Source organism: Hippocampus guttulatus, chromosome 18 (assembly GCF_054856545.1).
Source record: "Hippocampus guttulatus isolate MCC_2025c chromosome 18, RoL_Hgut_1.0, whole genome shotgun sequence".
In the NCBI taxonomy this organism is placed as follows: Eukaryota; Metazoa; Chordata; class Actinopteri; order Syngnathiformes; family Syngnathidae; genus Hippocampus; species Hippocampus guttulatus.
Window position 1 is genome coordinate 2,921,921 of NC_141278.1, and position 21,518 is coordinate 2,943,438.

General features: G+C 48.9%; 2 protein-coding genes and 1 long non-coding RNA gene across 4 annotated transcripts; all 3 read right to left on the reverse strand.

Moving 5' to 3' along the window:
- Positions 1 to 2,158: 2,158 nt before the first annotated feature.
- Positions 2,159 to 10,921, reverse strand: rprd2a (regulation of nuclear pre-mRNA domain containing 2a). The gene is made up of 10 exons (XM_086137133.1): positions 10,338 to 10,921; positions 7,678 to 7,807; positions 7,376 to 7,527; positions 7,230 to 7,282; positions 6,987 to 7,113; positions 6,717 to 6,892; positions 6,019 to 6,364; positions 5,398 to 5,583; positions 4,620 to 4,790; positions 2,159 to 4,530 (listed from the first exon to the last, which is right to left on the reverse strand). Exons 1-10 carry the CDS (start codon positions 10,510 to 10,512, stop codon positions 2,954 to 2,956), a joined length of 3,093 nt encoding a protein of 1,030 aa, XP_085993259.1. The 5' UTR covers positions 10,513 to 10,921; the 3' UTR covers positions 2,159 to 2,953.
- Positions 10,922 to 11,534: 613 nt separating this feature from the next.
- On the reverse strand, positions 11,535 to 16,437 carry LOC147190600 (uncharacterized). The gene is made up of 6 exons (XM_086137206.1): positions 16,230 to 16,437; positions 14,973 to 15,295; positions 14,780 to 14,855; positions 14,410 to 14,488; positions 14,164 to 14,317; positions 11,535 to 13,362 (listed from the first exon to the last, which is right to left on the reverse strand). Exons 2-6 carry the CDS (start codon positions 15,291 to 15,293, stop codon positions 13,030 to 13,032), a joined length of 963 nt encoding a protein of 320 aa, XP_085993332.1. The 5' UTR covers positions 15,294 to 15,295; positions 16,230 to 16,437; the 3' UTR covers positions 11,535 to 13,029.
- Positions 16,438 to 17,629: 1,192 nt separating this feature from the next.
- On the reverse strand, positions 17,630 to 20,870 carry LOC147190601 (uncharacterized). Of its 2 annotated transcripts, none has more exons than XR_015103779.1 (8): positions 20,790 to 20,870; positions 19,956 to 20,011; positions 19,540 to 19,676; positions 19,300 to 19,362; positions 18,838 to 18,897; positions 18,153 to 18,225; positions 17,952 to 18,001; positions 17,630 to 17,714 (listed from the first exon to the last, which is right to left on the reverse strand). It is a non-coding gene; the product is annotated as an uncharacterized LOC147190601 (long non-coding RNA). The 2 variants fall into 2 exon arrangements; XR_015103780.1 differs by having other exon boundaries at positions 18,810 to 18,897.
- Between the last annotated feature and the right edge of the window lie 648 nt (positions 20,871 to 21,518).

The window sequence follows — 21,518 nt, forward strand, 5'->3', positions numbered from 1 at the left end:
ACCACTTTTTCTGCATCCACTTTGTTGTTTGAAGCAGCTCTAACGTTTAAGGAACTTTTAATATTTTTATACCAAATAATACATGAAATATGCAAACTATGACAAAGGGTAGTTCTCACAGACAGCTGTTTGCCAATCAAATAAAAAAAAAGCCTCAAAATGATTTAAAAAGCATTCATTGGAGGGGTGGCACCTCAAGTGTTTTGTGTTTAAGAGGGCTCATTGAAATAAAATAAAATAAAAAAGGCTCAAGTGGAAAAATAGATCATTTAATGGCACTTTCCATACTTACAATTGTGTGAGCAAAACTCCCCACTCCTGATTTCAGTACACGCACAAATAAAAAAAAAAATCAGTTTTGAGTCCATCGCTAAAGGGACAAGTGATGCAATTAAGATGGAAGGTGACAGGCTGAGAACTGAAAGAGGAAGCAACCATCGCGCCGCCGACAACACACCTGCATCGGTCGGGGAAGATGTTCCGAAAAAGGTTCCCATCGCATGTGACACTTCAAAGCGTGGCTGTGGAGGCCCTGGGGATGAAAACAGGAGGGGAGGAAGGGTGATGAAACAGGAAATAGGCGTTCAAGCAGGATCAAATGAAGAAAGGCGACACAGAATCAAGCTGCTGTACTCCCTCACGCGGCAGAGAGGAGACACCGTCGTCATTGCAAAAGACAACAAAGAACGGAGCTCAAGAGCCCGTCAGCAGTCTCGCAGTGGACTTTGGTCGTCGCGAGAGTGGAGCGCTCCGAAAAATGAACACCCGCTCGGTTTTGACTTGACCCTTAGCTATAACCGTCTTCCTCGGGTGTTCAGTGACTTTGTGTCAAAGGTCATCCCGAAAGCAACTCTCGTGAGACTTTTGGATCGTTGATTCGGCTCCTCACTAAAAACGAACAAACGCAAAAAAAGAAGCCCAATCACCATCAAGACGGTTTGCATTTGCTCGCTTGACGGCATCATCAGCAACGTCTCCTGGGACTAACTTCACTCCTCCCAAATATTTGTTTCCTAAGCTTTGTGACGCGTCTCGTACTCCAAGCGGCGGGGTGCAGTTTCTTATCGGGGCTCGATTTCAGTTGCAATAGGACTGCGACGGCTGCGTTGTTGGAAGACATTTGGGTTTCGGATCAAAAGGTGATTATGAGACGAAACTTCTGAACTGCATCTTTTATTTCGCGGTATTCCATCGAGATGTGTGAAAGCAACCTAAGACAGAGCACCTTTGCCTGAAGAGGAAACTTAAGGGAGAACCCCCACCACCACCACCCCTCCCCCGAACTTCGAAGAATGGAAAGAGGTCGCAGTAAAGGCCTGGAAAAGCATTTCAAAGAAACAATGCAAGTCTGGTGAAGTCAGTGGGCCACGGGCATTTATCGCAAGTCCAAGTTAGGCCACTAAATATTAAATCCATCCATTTTCTAATCCGCTCATCCTCACAAAGGTATACTGTCCAAATCTTTTTTTTAAAAACCCAGAACAATTTGTATCCTATTTGGGTGGCTTTGTTTGGCCCGTCTACGATTTACAGATGAGAAGAGGGAAAGGCATTCCATGTTGTGAAACTCGGAGCTGAAGGCGCTTTGGATTGAAACTGGCCTTTGCATTTCATGACGACCTATTAGGACTCCTGATAAGCTGCAACGCCTGATCTGAATAAAAGGGGGTTTTGTCTCCGCGTTTCAAAATTGGAGATGTACATTGGAGAGTGCCATTCAAAGAGTGGCCCACCTTTGGTTCCGTGGTCATCACAGACTGGCTGAAGTGAAATATTACTCTGATAATACTTGTGGGCTCCACGCACATTATTGTTGTCATTGTTTTTTTAAGATACCGGCCTGAATAAAGTGTTTAGTTTAAATAACACTGGTGGGAAGAAGGTATACCGTTATCTTGAAAAAGCATACAATCTCAGCTGGCGTTTTTTATTTTTGAAACAGAAAAGCGTCAAACGAAGTTTGAAATGTTATTTGCACGACCGTCAGTAGTGGCAGTAGGCCTTTTAAACAAAATATTCACGCTAACTTTAGGTATTGATTGCACGCTATGTCAAATGCGGAAGAAAATGGCCGCTCCTATTTTTGGTTGTTTTTTGCGGATTCTGAAAAGCTGATGGTCTTCAGTGGTGGAATGGCGGTCAAAGAGAAACAACACCGTTTCCAAATCAAACTTTTATTACACAGTACAAATGAAATGAAACTGAAGCATCTTCGCCGCCCCCTTCCCCCACCTCCAAAAGGTTCTGCGTAGGGCGGGAGGGCGAAAGAAGGCTCTCACTCCTCGCATCCTTTTACGGTTAAGTGGAAAGGGGCCGCTCTCGACGCAGCCAAACTAGTACGGGGAAGACCGCGGCTTCACAAGTAGAAACAAAGCTAGCTAGCTCCAAGTGCCAAATAGCTATCGTGTATTGGGAGGCCTGTCAAAAAAAAAAAAATCAAACTCAAAATCGTTTTCACTTCAATGGGTGCTGGTTATGAAATGAAGCGGTGAGAACTGCTCGGCGGAAACCAAATGGCAGCAGAACTAAAGCGTCAAGCGCATCCTTCTGACACTGCCCGGACTCAAGTGACTCAAGACGAGGAACGTTCTGTGGCTTCGTATGCATGACGCTTGCATACCGCGCACGCGCACACACATGCACACACCGAACCGGATCAAACGCTGACGTTTGATTACTGAAAAGCTCCAAATTGTGGAGAAAATATGTGTATGTATGTATATATATATCCACCTCTCATTTTCTTGACTCTTCTGTCTTCAGCACTCTTCTGGGAGCTTCTGCTTTCTTCCCCGGTGGAGTCGGTGGCTCTGGTTGCCAGTCTTTTTTCTTCGGATTTGGGCACGATTGTTGCTTCACCGGCGCTTAGTCAGTCTCTGAGTGACTGCCCCCTTCAGCCATTTCATATTGGCTCTCCAAATGCAGGAAACGGAGCTCACTTGCAGGAGCACAGTCAGTAGTGCGGGGGTGGGAAAGGTCTTTTGGGAGCAAACACCGGTCCGGGATTTAGACCTCCCCTGGGACCCGGACGTTTGCCCCTTAGTCTTGGATCGGGCCCATGAAAAGTAGGGAACGGTGCCCGTGGGGGGCCCCTGGGAAACGGGTGTGAAAGGCCAGGGTGGGGGGGCCGAGGCAGAGGTCGCGGGCCAGAGGGGCGCATCTGCAAATGGGGGTGCGGCGGCGGATGCCTGAGCGCATAGCGGGGGCGGGGTGGGCTTTGGTAATCCGGATTGCCGAAAGCATCCGGTGCGGGCGAGGGCGGGGAAGCAAAGCGGGCCCTGCCTCGGGGGAGGTTATGTCGAGGGCCGCCCCGTTGGTAGAAAGGGGCCTGAAGGCGGTTGTAAGGGCTGGCGTAAAAGCGAGGGCCGGGCTGGGGGTGCGCATCGTCGTGGTAATGCTCTCGGTCTTCTGGGTAACGCAGGTCGTCTGGGGCCGAGCGCGGCTCGTCGCCGCCGTCGTACAAGGACTCCTGCGGACGGAAAACCGACTTGTGTCCGTGGTCGTGGACCACCATCCTGGGCAAACCGCCGCTCTGACCGGCTTGGCCAACGTCCGGGCGGGGCGCCTGCTGCTGGTCGGGGGCGCGGCCGGTTCCCGAACCCGCCGCGAGGGTGTTCGGCGGGGGTGGTAACTTGGGGACAGGCGGAAGGAGATTGCGGAAGAAGTCTGAAGGTTGCTGAAAGCTCGCAGGTTCCTCAGTTTCTTGTACCGGGTACTCAAAGGGCCCGCTTGCCTGGTTGGCGGCGGGCATCTGCGCATTGTAGCCCGTGGGTTGCTGGAAGCCCCCCTCTGGGTACGTCTCGCCATACCAAGCCGGGTCGCCCGGCCCCCGGAAGCCCTCCGCGGTTTGCGTGCCGGCCCCGGCGTCTCCGCCCGGAGTAGAAACGGACGGATACGGCGCGGCAGGATCCGACACCTTGTCCTCGCCGTACGGGTACGCTTGGTACAACTGCCCGTTCTGAGCTGGCCGCAAGGAGCCTTGCGAGGCGCCGGGCCCCGGGTTGCGGGGGGGAATTTCCTGGAAGGCAAAGGGAGCTGGCATCCCACTTTCAGGCTTTGCGCTCAGGGATTCGGGCAGACCCATCGTCACGTCCATAAACTCGTCTTGGGTGGGGGTGCCTCCGCCTTCGTCGCGCACCGGTGTCCCATCCCGCGTGTCGGCTCCCGCGACCGGGCTGGAGTTGTCGGCCCGATTGGGCAGGTTCAGGGCGAAACTCAGGTCAAAGTGGCTGAAAGCGGGATTGCCGTGCAGGAAATTGTGAATTTTGGATTCCAAGCTGTCTGGTTTCGCCACGTCCGCCGTCCAAGCCGCTTCGCCGGGTCCGTCCTGCGCCGGGGCAGCGGTCGGCCCGCTCTCGGGGAGCGTTTGCGCAGCAGCGCTCCGCTGCGCGGTGGCGTCCGACGGCAAAGAGGGCGCCGGAGCGGCGGGGGAGGCCGCGGCGCTCCGATCGGGAGCTGCCGATGCCTCGTCCGCATTGGAAAACTCTGCTGGGACATTTGCGGTGGGGCTGCTCAGCAAAGAAGCGATGCCTGATTGTAGCAAAGTCAAGGGCACACAATCAGCGTAGCGATGACGAAAACCAGGCTGCTGTCGCCGGAGTGGAAAAAAATCACCTCACCTTCAAGGCCACCTTGGCCTTGGACTTTAGACAGAGCACTCAGGAGATCGGCAGGACTCATGTCCACCTTTGCCAGGATGTCAACCAACGAAGTGGCCTCCTCAGAGGCAGGACGTAACGTCTCCACTGACGAGAAGGGCTTGGTCGCGGACGGACTCTCCGCCGGTGGTCCTGCATTGCAACGAAGGGCACACGCGCTGTTGAAAAACATGAAGGAGGACTGTTCTCCGCCGTTCGGCAACAAGGCAGCCATCCTAAGCAACGTCCAACGTCAATGCGTGCACGCCACACGGTTGGAGTGGAATCGCCAAACGATCGTTACCGTGAAATCCTCAGGCCTGTTAATACCAAGTTTGCGGAATACCGACGAAGCGGAAAAGCCCATCTGTTTTGATCCGCCTCACCGTGCGGACATTTTTGCCCGGCGCTGCCGCTCGCCGTCGACTGAAAATCTCACCGCAGCGGCAAAGCGGTCGGCTCACCGACGACTCGACCAAACCCGGTAAACGGGAGGTCACCCGTTAGCTTGCCCCTCGGTCACCAGTACGCGACAGGCTCGACGGTTACGGCACGTGAGAGTTAGCTCCTCTCTTGGCTTCTCGGTACGGTACTAATAGTCGGCCTTGGCGAAGGACTCCAAGGGACCCCCCCCCCCCCCCCCCGTTCATTAAGACTCCCGCCCCATTCAAAATAACAAGTGACCGCATCACGAATGGCTACGGGTAACGGCAGCAAATCCAGATTTGTAGCCGTCCGTATTCGGAACTGCACTTCTCACCTGTGCTTTTCATGGCCGCGTTCAAACTGCTGAGGATGGAGCCTATTTTCCCCAGGTCAACAGTATCCAAACTTGCTGCCGCATCAGATGAGGCCCGCTGCGCCGTTGGTACCGATGGCTCGGCGTTTTGGGTCGCGGGATGGGACGTCTCAACTTTTGGGCCGGGGCTCTTCATTTGCTGCTCAACTGTGGAAAGGGAAAAAAGAAATAAATCAATAAAAACGTCAACGTGAACCTGAACCGATGTCAGCGAAAGACGATGGCGAGCGTTTTTTGCTGGGTACGACGCGGTTGGCGTAAAATTGGAGGTTTTGTGAAAATCGTATTTTTCACAACGGAATCTGCGGACATTTCACAGCCCTGAGTTGCGGATTGAGCGCTGTGCACCGAGTTCAATCGAATCCGGTGAAAGAAGAGATTTTCATGGTATTTCTCGACAGGGTACCCAAAGTGTCCATTTACGAGAGGGTCAAAGACTGTTCAGAAAGGAAAAACCAACAAAAGAACAGCAAACGCGAAGCGAACTGTCAAAAGATGGAAGATTTGGGTTCTCGCCATTGGCTAGGAATGACGGTTCAAAAAGTCAACGAATCAAAAGGTCACCCCCGTCGGACCGCTCACCTATGATGCCACCGCTGACGATTTCGTCGTCAGAGAGCTCCATATCTTCCACTTCCCGGTTCACGTTATCCTCGACGAGATTGGACACGCGCTTGGGTGAATCTCCGATGGAAGACAGAGGGCTCGGGGCCGGAGGTTCCGTTTCATTCTCCGTAGCCGCGGCGTCCGGCTCCGGGAGACGCCCGGCCGGGTCGAGGTCGCGGAAAGGCGATTCGGACCCCGTCGGCGATGGCGCGTCGGCGGAGGGCGAAGGGATCGGCGAGTCGTCCAGGTCCGGCAAGGTGGCCTTGAGGTTGTCCAGCTTGCGTTTCAGGTGGGACACTCGGTTCGCGAACGTCTGGTAGGCCTTGAAGGGGAAGGGGAAGAAGAATGAAGAGCGCGTCTCGGCGTTTTCCAAAGGGGCGCCGCCGCCTGTCATTTTGGCCCTCGCCGTCGACTCAAAAGGACACGGCGGCCTCGGGGCTCAGGCGAGACTCGATCGGCGGTTTTCTGGATTCGGTCAGGTACGGACTTAAGAGGACACGCGGCGGTCGTCGTGCTGCCCGCGCTCACCTGTTCCTTGCGGCCCAGGTCAAATGGCATTCTTCGTATCGACGCGCGTATGTTGTGAGCAAAAACAAAATGCCGAAAAATGGCCCCCGGGCCGCGGTTTGGGCACCGCCGCGCCAAGGCGTGGCCTTTTCCGCGACTGCGCTTACGTTGGCAACGATCTTGACCTCTTTGTACTGCATCTCGTAGAAGATATCGGCGTTGCTCAGGGCTTCCAGGAGAAGCGGCCCCGTTTTGTTTTCTCTGTCGAAGAACTTGACAAACTCTTGCAGCTGCGTATTGCCTTCTTCAAAGTCCCGGGAGAACTTCTTTCCTCCCGCCTTATCTGAAAGTCAACGGGGACACACGGGCTTGGAAGTTGGACACCAAAAGCATCGGGCGGCGGCGGCCGGTGAATGACAGCGGGACCGTTTTGGCACCTTTGAGCTTCTTGAGGGCTTCGGAACTGCAGATGTCGACCCTCATCGCTGCCAATTGCTTTTCTCGGAGGTCCACATCCTCCGACGACCTCTTGTACTTGGACAGGTGCTCGATCAAGGACTGGGGCTTGGGGAATCAGAGGAAATGACGCTTTCAACAAAACGCCACTTTCAAACGAAGGCTCCTTTGCCGCCGGCCGAGTTTGTCCGCGCGAGACGGCGAGATCCCTCAAACTTCCTTACCACAAATTCTGCGACAATCTTGGAGCGCAGATCTGCCTTGGACTCAACCGGAGCTGGAGATGAATTCAAGTCACAATTAGCGGGTCAGATCGAAGGCGGGCGTGCACGTTGAGGAGCTGCGAAGTCTCGGATATCGACGCGCTCACTTTTTTGCTCGGCGGGCGTCGCCGGCGGAGACTCCTCCTTGACCAAGCCGGCCCTGAGCTCGGCAATCAGAGCGTCGGAATACACGCTTCTCTCCTGCCAGATGGTCAGTATCCTCTGCGCCGATTTCACCACCTTTGCATCACCTTCTTGCCTGCGTCACCGCAAAACCAGCAAGGTCAAATATTTCTGACATTCGTACGACGGGACCAGGAAGAAAAAAATAATAATAATAATTGGCGGTTTTTAAGGCGCATTGACCAGTTTCGGAATTGGCCCCGATGACACACAACGGCATACTTACTTGATCAGCACAAAAGCCTCGGGGAGCACGTCAGCAAATGCGCTGCGGTAAACCAAAGCGTTTTTCCTTTTGCAGTTCTGAATGACATCGTTGGCGAGGTAAAACAGGTTGAGCTGGTGGGCGGTGGCAGCTGTCGGAGGAGAGACGAGACGCTCGGGAAAAAGGGACTTCAGGTGACGCGCGTACTCGTGCCCGTTCGTTATTTCGGGAGCCTACGGAACGGGACTTGCTGTAGTAGACCAAGACGATGACAATGCTAACCGATTTCCTGGCAAATTGTTGCGCCGGTGGACGCACCCCCACGTGACAAGGGAACATTCAGCGGTTAGCCAATCAATCAATATTGTGATGACGGTCGTCGGACGACGGCAATCAAAGGCCACAAGGTCACAAACATGAAAAAACAACGTTCCGGATCGGAGTGGACATGCTACGTAACAGACACAATTTGCATCCCGAGTATCTCCGTAAAAATAACAAATGCCTCCCCGGCCCCATCCTCTTGCCTTGGACACATACAAGAAAATCCCTTGATGCCATTTAACCCCCCCAAAAAAAAAAAGGAAAATAAAACAAAGTTATGCCCTCAAGTCATGTGCCTTCAAAACTGCATGGCGGGCGCCTTTGCCGAATTTTGTGCCCCCCTCCCAGCCAAGCTCACCAGAAGCGCAAAGCTGCAGCTGTTGCTGACTGAGCAACTTACGTCCCTCTGCGGCAGCTTCGTCTTTGGACTGCCGCTGCTGCGTTACGCCACTATGGGGCGCTATAGTGACAGCGGGGCACAGGAAAGACCTGAAGCAAGTACCGAAGAAGAAACAGATCAAATCGTGCCCCCCCCTCTCTCATCGGTGCTGTCGGCGTCCATAGTTTCCCTGGAGGACACGGCGGCGCGCCATTGCAGCGCAGGTGGACACGGACCGCTTCAAAATCATCTCAAACAACAGTGGCCCCGCCGCACGAGCTGTGAGCCCATCAAGTTTGAATCGACGAATGCTTTAACAAGATCATCGTCATATTCTTATTGGAACTCTCAACGTAAACAAGGTTTCCTGTAAAAGGAAGTCCAAGATAGTCAGGACGGGACCACCTTTGAGACGGGAAAACCCCCAAGTAAGATGTCCCCCCCCCCAATTACATTGAGGAAAAACATGAGAAAAAGAAGCCGGACCCCAGCAAAACACGGAGAGAAGACACTGCTATTTGAGCAGTTTGGCGTGGACGCGTCGGCTGCCAACGAAAAATCGACCAAGCGTCAACCAACTCTTGGCGCGCCGCAGTCAGCCAGTGGATCCACCACAAAATGGAATGGGTACGTTCACAAAAACTGCATCGACAACGCCAGTCAAGATTTTCCTTTGTCCTTTAGACTGGACTAAAAAGTGTGTCTCCTCAGTGGTGACCACAGCAGAATAACTGTCAACATGAAGACAATCTATGAAAGAACTCAACCCGCCGGTGTATTTCGAGAGCCCTTTTGAAGCACCAGCGCCGGATATAAAGTGCTGTTGTACACGGAGCCGAAATGAATTCATACAAAAACAAACAAACAAACAAGCAACAAACTAATAAGACACTAGAAAGCACCAAAACCGTCCAACTAACATTCACGTCTCATGCTGAGAATGAAAAAGAGCCTTTGGAAGATGATTTTTTTGTTTGTTTTTTGTTTTGAAGAGATGAGCAGCGAGTGAGGGGGCTTGCCGAACATTCCTTCCAAAGAGGAGGGAGCGGCACCGGCAAAGGCTCCATCCCCTCGGAGCCTCCGATTGGTTCGGGGAGGTGTGGAGGAGCTCCGAGAGGTCAGGTGGGGCCGGGCCATGCCAAGATTTGAAAACAAATCAGAGCATCTTCAAAGGAACCGCCATGAATGGGGTGCCGAGTTGGAGCGGCGCGCTCCCTCTCGGTCGAGAGGCGAGTGGCGGCATTCAGGATCGACTTGAGACGCTTCATGCAAAGTGCATGACAGTCATCCAGTCCAGATGCGACCAAGGCATCAATGACTGTTTTCAGGCACTCACCAGAGAAAGGAGAGGCTTGACTTGAGCCAGCCGCCTAAGCTGAATTGGACAACGGCACAGATGGGCCGCTCCAATTTGGGATCGGTGTCCAGCGGGACATCGATTTCCGATAGTCGTCTGCATGGCAGTGGAAGGAAATACCAAGTGCAGTAGCTACAGGATTGAGAAGCGCTCATTGGCGTGCCAATTTTTCAAATTGCTCAACTCACAGTATAGTCCGAATATTCAGACGAAAAGCAAAGCTTCAAGGTCCGGGTCTAAGCATCTTTCCGAACAAAGGTCTTATCGGCGGCAGGTGCTTGAAGCAGGAATGAAGCACAGCTTGCTCTTTTCGCGTTAAAACATCAGGCCACGACCCATCGAGCAAGTGTCACGGAGTGTGAGCAACAGTTTGCAACGGAGACACGGAGTAAATGTCCTCACTCTCGGGCTCCAGACGAGGTAGCAAGCAGTAGTCGAGTGCGTCAGTCGGTGCTTGACTGTCAACTTGGTCGTTACTTCGGAAAGGGCTGAGCTCACAGCAACGTCAACTCGCCTTTAGCCATTCGTTGGCCAGGTAGTCCGAATATCGTTTTTGGCAAGCAACCGGAGCCACGGAGTGATCGTCGACGTCGCGAGATCGAAACAAATATTGCCACTTACATTTCTTTAAGCACTTGATCCACTGTCGCACGATCATGCCGTGGTACTTCTTGTACTCGATGCACCACGCTGACAGCCCTTGAATGGAATCCATTGTGTTGGTCACACCGAGTAACTTTTTGTCCAGCACGGCCTCAAAAGAGGCACCGGAATCGCGCCCTCTTCCTGCTTCCATGTGGAGAGTCCCTGGCTTCGCGTCGTCCTCGCTCAAACGCAGCGAAGTTAGCTCTAGCTAAGGCTAGCTTAGCCGGCTAGCTTACCGTCGCACAGACTCGTACGTCGTGGGCGGCCATTGCCACTTTCCGAAATATTGCCGATTTCACTTTCTGCGTCGAGTCATGACGCATTAGTGACGCGCGATTGAAAGCGAAGAAGCCGCTAGCTCTGGGATCGGTGCGATTTAAAAACAAAATGCAGCGTGATCGGATAAATCGCCAGACTTCCTGCGTTGCGGTCCTGTCGAGCCCGAAATTCCGCGTTCCCGGCCGGAAAAAGCAAGTGGGACGCCGTCGGCGGATATCCGCCTTCGGTGCTCGCGTAATCAAATCCGGGAACGGTCCGACAAAGTTACCGTCCGGTTATTTTGAACGGCTGTTCGCGGGGGCCGTCAAGTGCTGGCCAAGCTAAGGCTAACCTCTTGCATTCATGTCCGCCCTGCTTCGCAAAGACCTGCTCTTCACCTTTTATGTCTGTGACGTTATTTGGACCCGACGACGAAGGTTTTTCATGACATCATGATCATGGACCTTTTAGCTTTTTCTTAAAGTGATTTTTGTTGCTGATGTGGAATAGTTATTTTCTCTTTCTCCTTCGCACATAATTGAAAGGTCCACCGTTTTTGGACTTGAACAGGAAATGGAATTTTAGGCTGGACGTAGACCCACAACCTCATGTATGAAATTTAACTGACAAAAAAAGAAGCACATTTCCGGTGTAATTATAGTGAATTTGAGTTACTTTTATAAATATGACATGGGTTTCAGTTGGCTTCCAGACAAACAGTAGCACCAACCTTCATATCCCATCGAAATTGAACTGATTCTCAATTTGTGGATGAATAATCATGTAGTTTCTTTTTTTTCTTGGGGGGGGGGGGTGAGATTTGTCGTAAAATGAGCACCTTGGCGCAAGAAAGGTTGAGAAACACTCGACAAAGTAGCCAAAGGCTGTCTGGTGACGGACAATATGTTCAGACACTTCAGCATGAACTGAATTTTTGTATTTAAAACGTGGCAATACAAAATTGTTCAAAGCGACTTCGTTTCAAACAACTTCAGGACACGTTACTATCTGAAATATTACAATCAAAACAATAATGAATTGTAAAAAAAAATTAATAAAAAACAAACAAACCATGACACCAAATTTGTAGCGTGAGCGTACAACACCAAGACACAAAAACGGCTAATACAGCAAGCGCTGATTCTCTTAGACTTTTTTTTTTTTTTTAATATGGTACTCGTAAATTCGTCTCTTAAGGTGCGGTAGTATTTCACTCAATGACTTGGAAATTTAGTGCAACAGTTCCATATTTTTCAAAACATTATCTAAGGCATTCAAGTTTTTTTTCATCGTCACGTTCATGCACTCATTCTGATTTATTAAGGGAGTGCATAAAAAAGAATTGTATTTAACGGTGTACTTTTTCAGCAGCGGGGGAGTTATAGTTTACTAAGAGAATTTATAAATTCTAGGCTTCACATTAAGTGCTTTTGTGCTGCGTTCCTGGACATAAATAACACATAAAATATAACATTTATATGGCCGAATATAAGTGCAAGAGACGTCGGTGTGTAATTGTAGGCAGATTTTGGAAGGACTCAACTGTCAGGAGTACACGGAAATACGACCATTGAGTCAAGCGTCACGAAAAATGCACCCGTTTGCATCCGAAGCGCTGATTGCAAAGGCTTGGGGAACTAAACGGCTTGATGATTGGACGTTGGGAAATGTGCAAACAGTTACCCCGGACTGCAATCATACTCGACAGCAGAGGTCCCCAACCAGTGGTCCGCGGACTGGTATCGGGCCTCGGCCCCCCTCGGGACTGGGCCGCCCAGACAGACCTGACCTGCGAGCCGTGAGCACATTGACGCCATCATACGTGACGGGGGAAATGCGCACCACTCTAGCCCATCGGAATCCCCCTTCAAACATCTGCTAGCAGGTTGAAATCAACAGAATCCGCCAAGATATGAAGGAAGAAGCAGTCAACAGAAAGTAAAAGTTCCAAATGGACTTCCGAAGATGAAGCAATTTGGACAAGAGAGGTTCCTCCCGGATGAGGAAGCTGTTGCGCGTGCTAGTGTATGTCATCCAAAACGAGGCGATACAAGAACATCGTTGAAGCATTTCAACAAGTAGCACCCGAGCAATCGAGGGGAAAGCATGAAAAAAAAAAATGCGAGCAGAGTTTGCACAGCCCGCCCGCATAAAATGTTGAATGACTCTCGAATCATCTTTGTTGTCAGTAGCAGTGTTTTGAAACGGGCAATTTAAAAGTAATGAAAAAAAAAAGCGTTGCTGGTCCGCGAAGGTCACGGACTTGTCTCAACTGGTCCGTAACACAAAAACAGGTTGGAGACGCCCGCTTTTGAGTAGATTGTACTTTGGAGAGCAAACAATGACTCCTAACGCTTTTTCAAAAGACTGAGCGATCGCCTCGAGTGCGTGGACTCAAGGCCTCGAACTTTTACTCCGACTGGCACATCGTGGTGTCATTGCACACTTTAGCAGACTTCACGTCATCACTGGAGGATATTGACTTGTCCTGTGCAACTGTGCAAGCGGTGGAAGATATTTCATGTTCTTGTGGCAGCCTGCTGAATGTGCGGTTGGCCAGCTCAAATGCGTGGCCCCAGTTGCCTTCAGCGTCCTCGGGAGCTTCCCGCTTCCCCGCTGTTCTAGCTGCGCTTGAGGAAAGGCTGCATGGCGTCACGCTTGGGCAGCTTTCGGCTAGGGGAATCTTTTTCTTGGGTGGTTCCGTTTCGCTGTAGTCCGAATCTGACCAGGTGAACTTCCGCTTCTACAATTTCCAAAAAAAAAGAAAGAAAAAAAAGTGGTTACTCTGTAAAATGTCGACGGGTCGGTGATCTAATTTACAAAGATGGCGATGGATAACAGATGAAGACAGACAACAGGTAACGTCACATTGTAAAAGTAACAAAAGAGCAATCTAAAATTTCAAAAAACATTTTCCTGAACAAAAATGAAAGAAATATGAGATTGCTTGAAAAAAAGAGAGAAAGAGAACTAACTGAAACTACAGCTTACGTATGTAAAACGATATAACCACGCCCAAAATGTCCTTTCTTTTCATCTTTGTCAATTAATATCATACATAAACTTTCAGGGTTTATCTAATATGTATTTCTTTCGGTGTTGCTGTGCATCCATATAGAGAAGGAGGAAAGTCAGACAGTCGTTTGAGAATTGTGGTTTGACCTTAGTTACAAGATACTTGATCACCTTTTTTTAAATGTTTTTATTTTGCACTCCACAAATAACATGCACATATACATATATATCTAGAGAGAGAGAGAGAGAATCTAATACTAAATTGAATAAAAACAAAACACGTTTGGGGGAAAAAAAACTGCTCTAAAAATGAATGACACCAATAAAAGGCTAAAGTGCGCACAGTAGCAATTTTAATACATTCAAATGTTACTTTTTTACAATTTATTTTCTGGGTGTTCTTTTAAGTTATGTTGAATTTGGGTAGTTGAATAAATCATTTTCTGCTGCTGCTTCTTTTTTTTTTGTTGTTGTCCAAAACAGCCCAACCCTACATGGTCGGTCATACAATAACAAGTATGGTGCTCACCTTGACTGGCATGCTCAGCTGATTTTGGCACCAGGGAGTCATAAGTTTGGGGGTGAATCTTTGGGCTAACGTGACCGTGGGATGAGGTGCCACCTGAGGGAACCAGAGTTTCAGCATCCCCTCAATTTGCAACAAGTTGCGCAGATAACGCTCCCTGCAAGCAAAAAAAACGGGCAAGAAGGAAAACGCATGAATGGCAGCGCTGGGGCTGACGACATCATCAAATGTCTTATTGGGCTTCCTTACCCCATTTCAGGCCTCTGCAGAATTCCCAGAATCCTCTGCAGTCTGTCCATGGCGACACTCTGCTGGAAACTGGTTAAACCTGCCACGGGGAAATGCACGTCAAGACTCAGTCACTGCTTTTGCAATTGACTGAAATCAGTGAGGAGAACGAAATTTCAATAGAACCGTCGTCATACTGTACATTTCTCGTTCACATCAAGCAACAAAAAAAAAGGGGGGGGGTGTATTTTGAAAAAGTCAAAGCTGGGTCTCTGGGAAGGTGAGCAACCACTGCACTTGCACTTGAATGACGTTCTACAAGTAAATCTGATGCATCAAGTCAACCTGCCTTCTAACAAGTCGTTATTTGTCTGCCGGTGCAAGCGCATACCTTTGTTGAACCTGCCAATTTTAAGGCCGTGAAGAAGCTCCATCAGAGGACAGATGAAGCTGTGCAAATCCGTGCACTAAAAAAAAAAAAAAGAGAAATACTTGTGACCATCCACTCAGTGGAAAACAGCCATCAGATTTTTAAAAAAGAATAATACATTTTTAAAAAGGGGCGAATTTCCCCGAGGACTAACTTTCTGAGTGAATGCGAGGTCTCCTGCTGAAGGTGATGATGAAGCACCAGCGGGAGCACCGGGAGAAAGGTGATACTTGGCTCTCCCGCCAACATGGACCTTGTGGTGGGCTCGCTTGGACCTTGAGTACATCTTATCCAAGCGACCTCGGAAGCATCCCTCGTAGCCCGAGAAGACCTTACCGGGCCCCAAGTCCTCCTCTCCTTCCGACAAAATGTCGCCTTCATCTTCAGTCAACTCGCTCTCACTATGGATGTAGTTGAGGGTGGACGGATGCAGGTTGTAAGGTGGCCACTGAGAAGACGCGCCCAACGGATTCATATCTGGACGTAAAAAAGTAAAGAAAGGTCAGGAAGAAAACGACGCCACGGCCCAGGTGGATTTTTTTTTTTTTTTCATTTCAGCATTTGCCGGAATGAAATGTGTATATTTTCCTTTGTCGCGCCACAACAGGAACCTTTAAGTTATTTCGTCACCGCACTCACTGTAATAGATCATTTTTCAAGGGCATCAGACACAGTGTTGACTCCAACTGTTTTGTTTTTAGATTGAGCATCGCTGACGAGTTCACTTTAATTCGAGAGTCGACGGACTATGTCCCAATCGCAACACAGGTCAGAGCTTCAGTGGAATCACAACCAATCGGCGCTCACCGTGGAACAATAAGATAATTCTCTATTTGGATCAAAATGGGACTTTTTTTTCCCCTTATGTAATTCAAAACAACTTACAGCGAGTAGGTGGCAGAGTGAGGAAGGATTACAAAACGTTATGACAACACTTATTGGCAAGAAAAGAGTCACTACTGGGTATGCGCACAAGAAAAAAACAGTCCCACAGTACAATATACGGAACGTGTCTGTTTACGATGAATGTCGATCATTCGTGGACTAAATTTCAAGATGCTTCTATCCACGTGCCGCAAACTTTCGGCGTCACGTTCCATGAGTCACGCTCAAGTGGGTACGTAACAGATTTTTAAAACCTATTTTAGTAGTAAACTTATATACATATTGTGTGTGTGTGTTTAATGAAAAGCGAAGGTCAGGCAAGCTTATCAACAACGCTATGCTGAAATCGTTGCTTCCCAAAATGTACTAAAGGCAAACCGACATACAGCTTCGGTTCGAAAGGCGTGACTGATATAAATGACACCGTCACGTAATTATTTCACAGAGACTTTGCATGGAAGAAGGACGCTGCGTTTGCATGCGTCAATCAACTTTAACTTCGCATCGTATCATTTGAGAGGCTTACCTTGCAACTGCACAATTGGGTTTCTGGAAATGTGGATAGCGGATTACAAAAAAATAAATAAATCAAGGCAAAGCTTGCGAAATACAAACAAACAGCTTCTAAAGCAAACTACGCGAATTGAAACTGTCGCCGAAGAATAGCAGTCCCGTCTTGTCTTGTTAATCGTTGTTTGCAGCGACTGTACCGTCAAGCCAACATGCTCAAGTACAACTCGAGCAACTGGTAATACACGTGCAACGTGGGTACACAACTCTGGTTGGTTGACAAATTCCTGGCTACGAGCTCATTGGTTGGAAGGCGTGACCAATCGGCAGGCTTCGTCGAGCGGATTGGCTGCAGCTCACGCCGCTGCACGTGTCACGAGTGTGGCCTTGTTACGAAGCGACCGTCACGAGGCAGCCAACCTGCGTCGGTTGGCTAAAGACGCAGTTTGCGCGAGGTGGCAAGTAACGAAGTCCAAATACTTTGTTATTGTACTTGCGCAGATTTGGGGGGGGGGGGGGTGTTTTGACTTGGCGACTTTTTACTTTGTCAGTCACTCAATATGAAATCAATGGATTAAAACAGATGTCAGTTTTAAAAACGCCTTACTATACATGGTCGTTTTTTTCGGCTAAAAACGCCTTACTATACATGGTCGTTTTTTTTTCCGGCTAAAAATGCTTTACTATACATGGTCGGTTTTTTTCCGGCTAAAAACGCCTTACTATATACGTGGTCGTTTTTTTCAGCTAAAAACACCTTACTATACAGGGTCGTTTTTTCGGCTAAAAACGGCTTCCTATACATGGTCGTTTTTTTTTCCGGCTAAAAATGCCTTACTTTCCATCATAGGCGTCATACTCAGGTCCTCGAGGGCCGCTGTCCTGCATGTTTTCCAAGTCTCCCTGTTGCAACACACCTGATTCAAATGAACAGGTTCAATGTCAGGCTTCCGCAGAGCTTGTCGATGATCTGAATCAGGTGTGTTGCAAAAGGGAGACTTGGAAAACATGCAAGACAGTGGCCCTCCGGGACCTGAGTTTGAAATCTATGATGTAGAGCAATTACGGGATTCTGTCAGCGACATCACTCGTCGCTGCAGATGGACGAACAAAAGCGTTTTCGTCGTTGGGCGCGGCGCTCGAACGATGAACCACCCTGTTGAAATAGTTTGAGCTCTCAGTTCGACTCCAAAGACGGTTGGCCAAGTTTTTTTTCCACCCTTGACCTAGAACAAAAGTCCATGAGAAAAATAAGCACCCAGAGCTTTGAAACGTTGCTCTATTAAGTCACTGTGGATGTGCACTGCCACTTGCTGGACATACAACTGTACTACGAGATGTATAGAGTCAAAAAAACTACCAACTTTTCAAACACTTTTTTTCTTCCGAACAAGAAGGCCACTTCACAGCCTCGGAAATTTTTCAAAGTGCTTTATTGACAAGGCAAGAGATGACTACAAAAAATGTTCACCAGCTCGCTCTTCCCTTTCATCATGGTTTGCTGTAGGGGGAAAAAAATAATAATAAAAAGAGGGCATGGAGGAATCAGAACAATGCATCAAGAGACAGAGCGGCAGAAGTGTTCCCAACGAGTCTTCTGAGCAGACTGCCGCAGAAGTTCACTGGGATGGTTTTTATTTCTGGTCAGGTCCACAGCAAGTCAGGAACGAAATTACCTGAAAGCCTTGGTATGTGACCAATACACTAAATCAAAAAGTGGTCACGGGTTATAACTTACATATGTTTTTTGAATGTTCAATATGCTTGCGGAAGATGGAACTCTGTCATCTGTGAGATAAAAAACAGGTTTGTATCAAGGCAAAATGTCAAGCGCATTCAATTGAAAAGATTGCGGATGGCTTGTTTCATTCATTCCAGGACTCCAAACACAGGCAAGCGAGGAGCCCAACGATGACAGATGACTTGCTCTTGCACGTACTTTTTAACATGCCTGCCGATGAAGCAGCAGCAGGATGCAGACACCAAACAGTGCAGACCCAAAAGAAGTCGAGCTGTGCGGTTAAAAAGAGACCGTTCAAGCGTTTATCACTTGAGGAATCGCAAGCAGTTAAAATGTGTCATCTTGAGGGCCGTTTCTTTGAAAACAAAAATACATGGGGGGGCTCCAATATAGTAAGAGATGCCAAGCCCCAGTTGGAACAGTACATAGGACAAACCAACGGTGGTACAAGTTCAGGAGTTGTTTTTTCAGAGACCTTGAGTAGGCAAGCATGCAACACGCTTGATCTTTTTCACATCAAAGTTAACTTTGCCGTGTATGTGCGGCTGCCATCATACACGCGCGTGGCTGATAAATGTCAATGTCTGCGCTAAGAGACCGCCTGTCGCATGGGAGCTCCGCTGACATGCATTTGGGGGATAAATCTGGATGTGGCCATTTGTGGCGTCGTCCAATTTCAGGCCCGACAAAGTTGGACAAAACCATCATTGCGAGTCATGACGTCGAAGCATGAGCCTTTAATTGTCATGGAGAATAACGCTCTCATACTCATGCTTCATTTATCTTAGTATCTTACCCTAGCTCTGATATTGTAAGAAAGATTAATTGTATGCTTTTTAAAACATTTCAGAAAACCTTAAGAGCTGGAGAAGGAGAAAAACACCTTGGCTGGCAATCATCTGCTGGAAGGTTACGGGTGGGCTCAGCTTGGCCTCGGCGCTACCTGAAGGAAGAATGTCAAAAATCCATTGAGACCATTTGAACACGACACTGCACTTTTTTTTTTTTAAATAACACGTCAATCACAGTGTCTTTAAAAAAAAAACTATTCCATGACAAAAGGTTGTGTCAACCCTTATACCAGGACTCCACCCACAAGCAGCGAAGAGACCAACGATGCCACGAGCTGACTTTGTTCTCGCACCGAGTTTTGAACAAGCATGCTGATGGAGCAGCAGGCCGCAGATACCCAACGGTGCTGTTCGTCTACACACATTCTCGGTGGCCTTCAACAAGCGTGAACACGATGGCTACGGATGAGATGGGACTGGATCTCACTGCTATTGCAAGTACTGCGGTCACCCATCTTCATCGGGTTGAAATGAGTTGTGCTTTCTATATTTACATCAAGTCGTGCGTTGCGTCCCAGGTGAAAGTCAGCGAGGCCGAGCTTCAGAGTAGACTACTCCTGTAAGAGGCAGCGGACTATCGTCAACTTTCACCGCAAACCTTTTTCCGCAGTCAAAAAGTCACGCCGTGTCAATCAGAAAGGCAATCGTCACTCACAATTCAGAGCAGTTGAACATATTTAGCCAATCATCACGTAAACCGTCACTAGTGGACAAAATACAAGCGGACAACTCACCTAGCTGGAACCACGGCGGGGGTGGCGGATTGGATAAACTTTATTGTCAAATGTACTGAATGTGTACCATACAGCACAGATGAAATTTCTTCCCTCTCAACATAAAACAAGAGGAGCCGCCGCGGGTGTCCGCGCCGCTATCAAAAGAAAAGCATGAGGGGGAAACAAAAAAGTACATTTAGATGCAAAGACACCAGGAGAACTGTCAATGACGGAATGTCTTTCTCATTAGTTACACTACAGCAAAGGGTTGACCGCAGTGGGTTGCAAGAGAATTAGTTGGTCTTTGCACCGCAACAGCTCCATGGCCCACCGCACAGGACCAAAGCGCTTGCTGTGCCAAAAAGCTCATTCGCTTTAATGTATACAGTCAACTAACGGGGTACACTAGAGAGAAGACATTGAGCAGTACTAACCTCGCATTTCAGTCTCTCGACTCTCGAGCCAGCCGCGAAAGCGATGTCACCCCACCCTGCAAGGAAATGTCACATTCAGGTTGGGATTCACAGTGAGAGCCCTTTCAGGAAAGAGTTTTCACACAAAACGTCGAGGAATAACTTCAGCATCAGGTGACAAATCGGCAGCCAAATGACATAGACGAGTCATGTATCAAGCCTCATTGACACCGTGCAGCAACCAATAGTGCGGCGGTGAAAGCAAAACCTGAAGTCCTGTGGCCACGGCTGTCACGGGAAGAGGCCGCTCAAGAAGGCCACCCCCCAAACTTTGAACAGCGCGCGGCAGCGGAGCTGGCCCGAGACTAACGCTACTTATACATTTTAAAAGGTGCTCGCTTTAAACATCTGTAGTAACTATTTGAGCCGTAACAGCCGTTGCGTTGGGAAAGCAACGCGAGTCTACTTAAACCATTCAATACGGTCATGTTCATTACAGTATTCCAACATCCATCGTCTCGGTCACTCGGTTAGCTAGCATGCAAAGAATCACGTGGACAAAGAGGCCGTTTCGCTCTGCTATTTCCCCAGACACACACCCCCAAATTGCTTTAAGGTGACGGACGTCAGATGTTTGTTTCAAAATACATCTACTCAAGATCAACAGCATTCGAGAAACCCCTCAAGTCTACCAGCCTGGAATCGAACATCGTTGTCGTACAACGCGCGGTAATTAAAAGAAACAAATGAAAAGGTACGCATCGGATAAAAATACAGTACTCAAGTATTCAACGTGTGAAAATCGCCATCATACGACGGCGATAAAACAAATGACTCAAGTGAATGCGAGAGTACCTCATTCTGAGGAACTTGCTCGGTCGCGACCTGGGCGTTGAAAGGAGCGACCGACGATGCTGCAAAAGTCTTTATATGTGCGTTGCGACAATTGCAAGCACTTTACGATAAATACCCGATTGGCTGGCAAGCCCTTTGCTGCCAATCGCCTATCTGTGCACGCACGCATCCACGGAGGGGTTATCCCAAAGATGCTTGGACGTAATCAGTCACTTCCTTAACGCAAACACGCCCGAGCAACCTTTCTTAGGACGCTGCTATGGCAGAAAACGGTCACGAGCCTTTTCCAGTTGGTGTGGAACTGCACAGAAGGTCGTGCGAAATTGACGCGGAAGATTCCCATTTGAGTGCGTGCCACTAAACATCAGTATTTAGTACCGTATTCACTCGAACCTTTCAGTTGGCACAATCGGTGTCTCAAACTCAGCTGCTCAAAATTCTCTTTGCCAAACCAAGTGCAAGAGCCTAAAATTATATTGTCATCGCAGTTGTTTCTATTGCTCCAACGCACCGTAGACGAGCATTCAAGTGCATATTGTGCGTTGATGTTCCTCTCAAGTTTAAAAACTTGGTTAATTTTGCAGCACCCGGTGCATTATTGAACAGCCACCAAACCTTTCACAAATATGTTCAATTCAGAGAGCGCCTTTTCGCACCAAGCAACCGATTTTAGAGCGTATCGTGAGTACACCAGAGCGTCGAGACACTTGCAAAATAATTCAAAGTCTT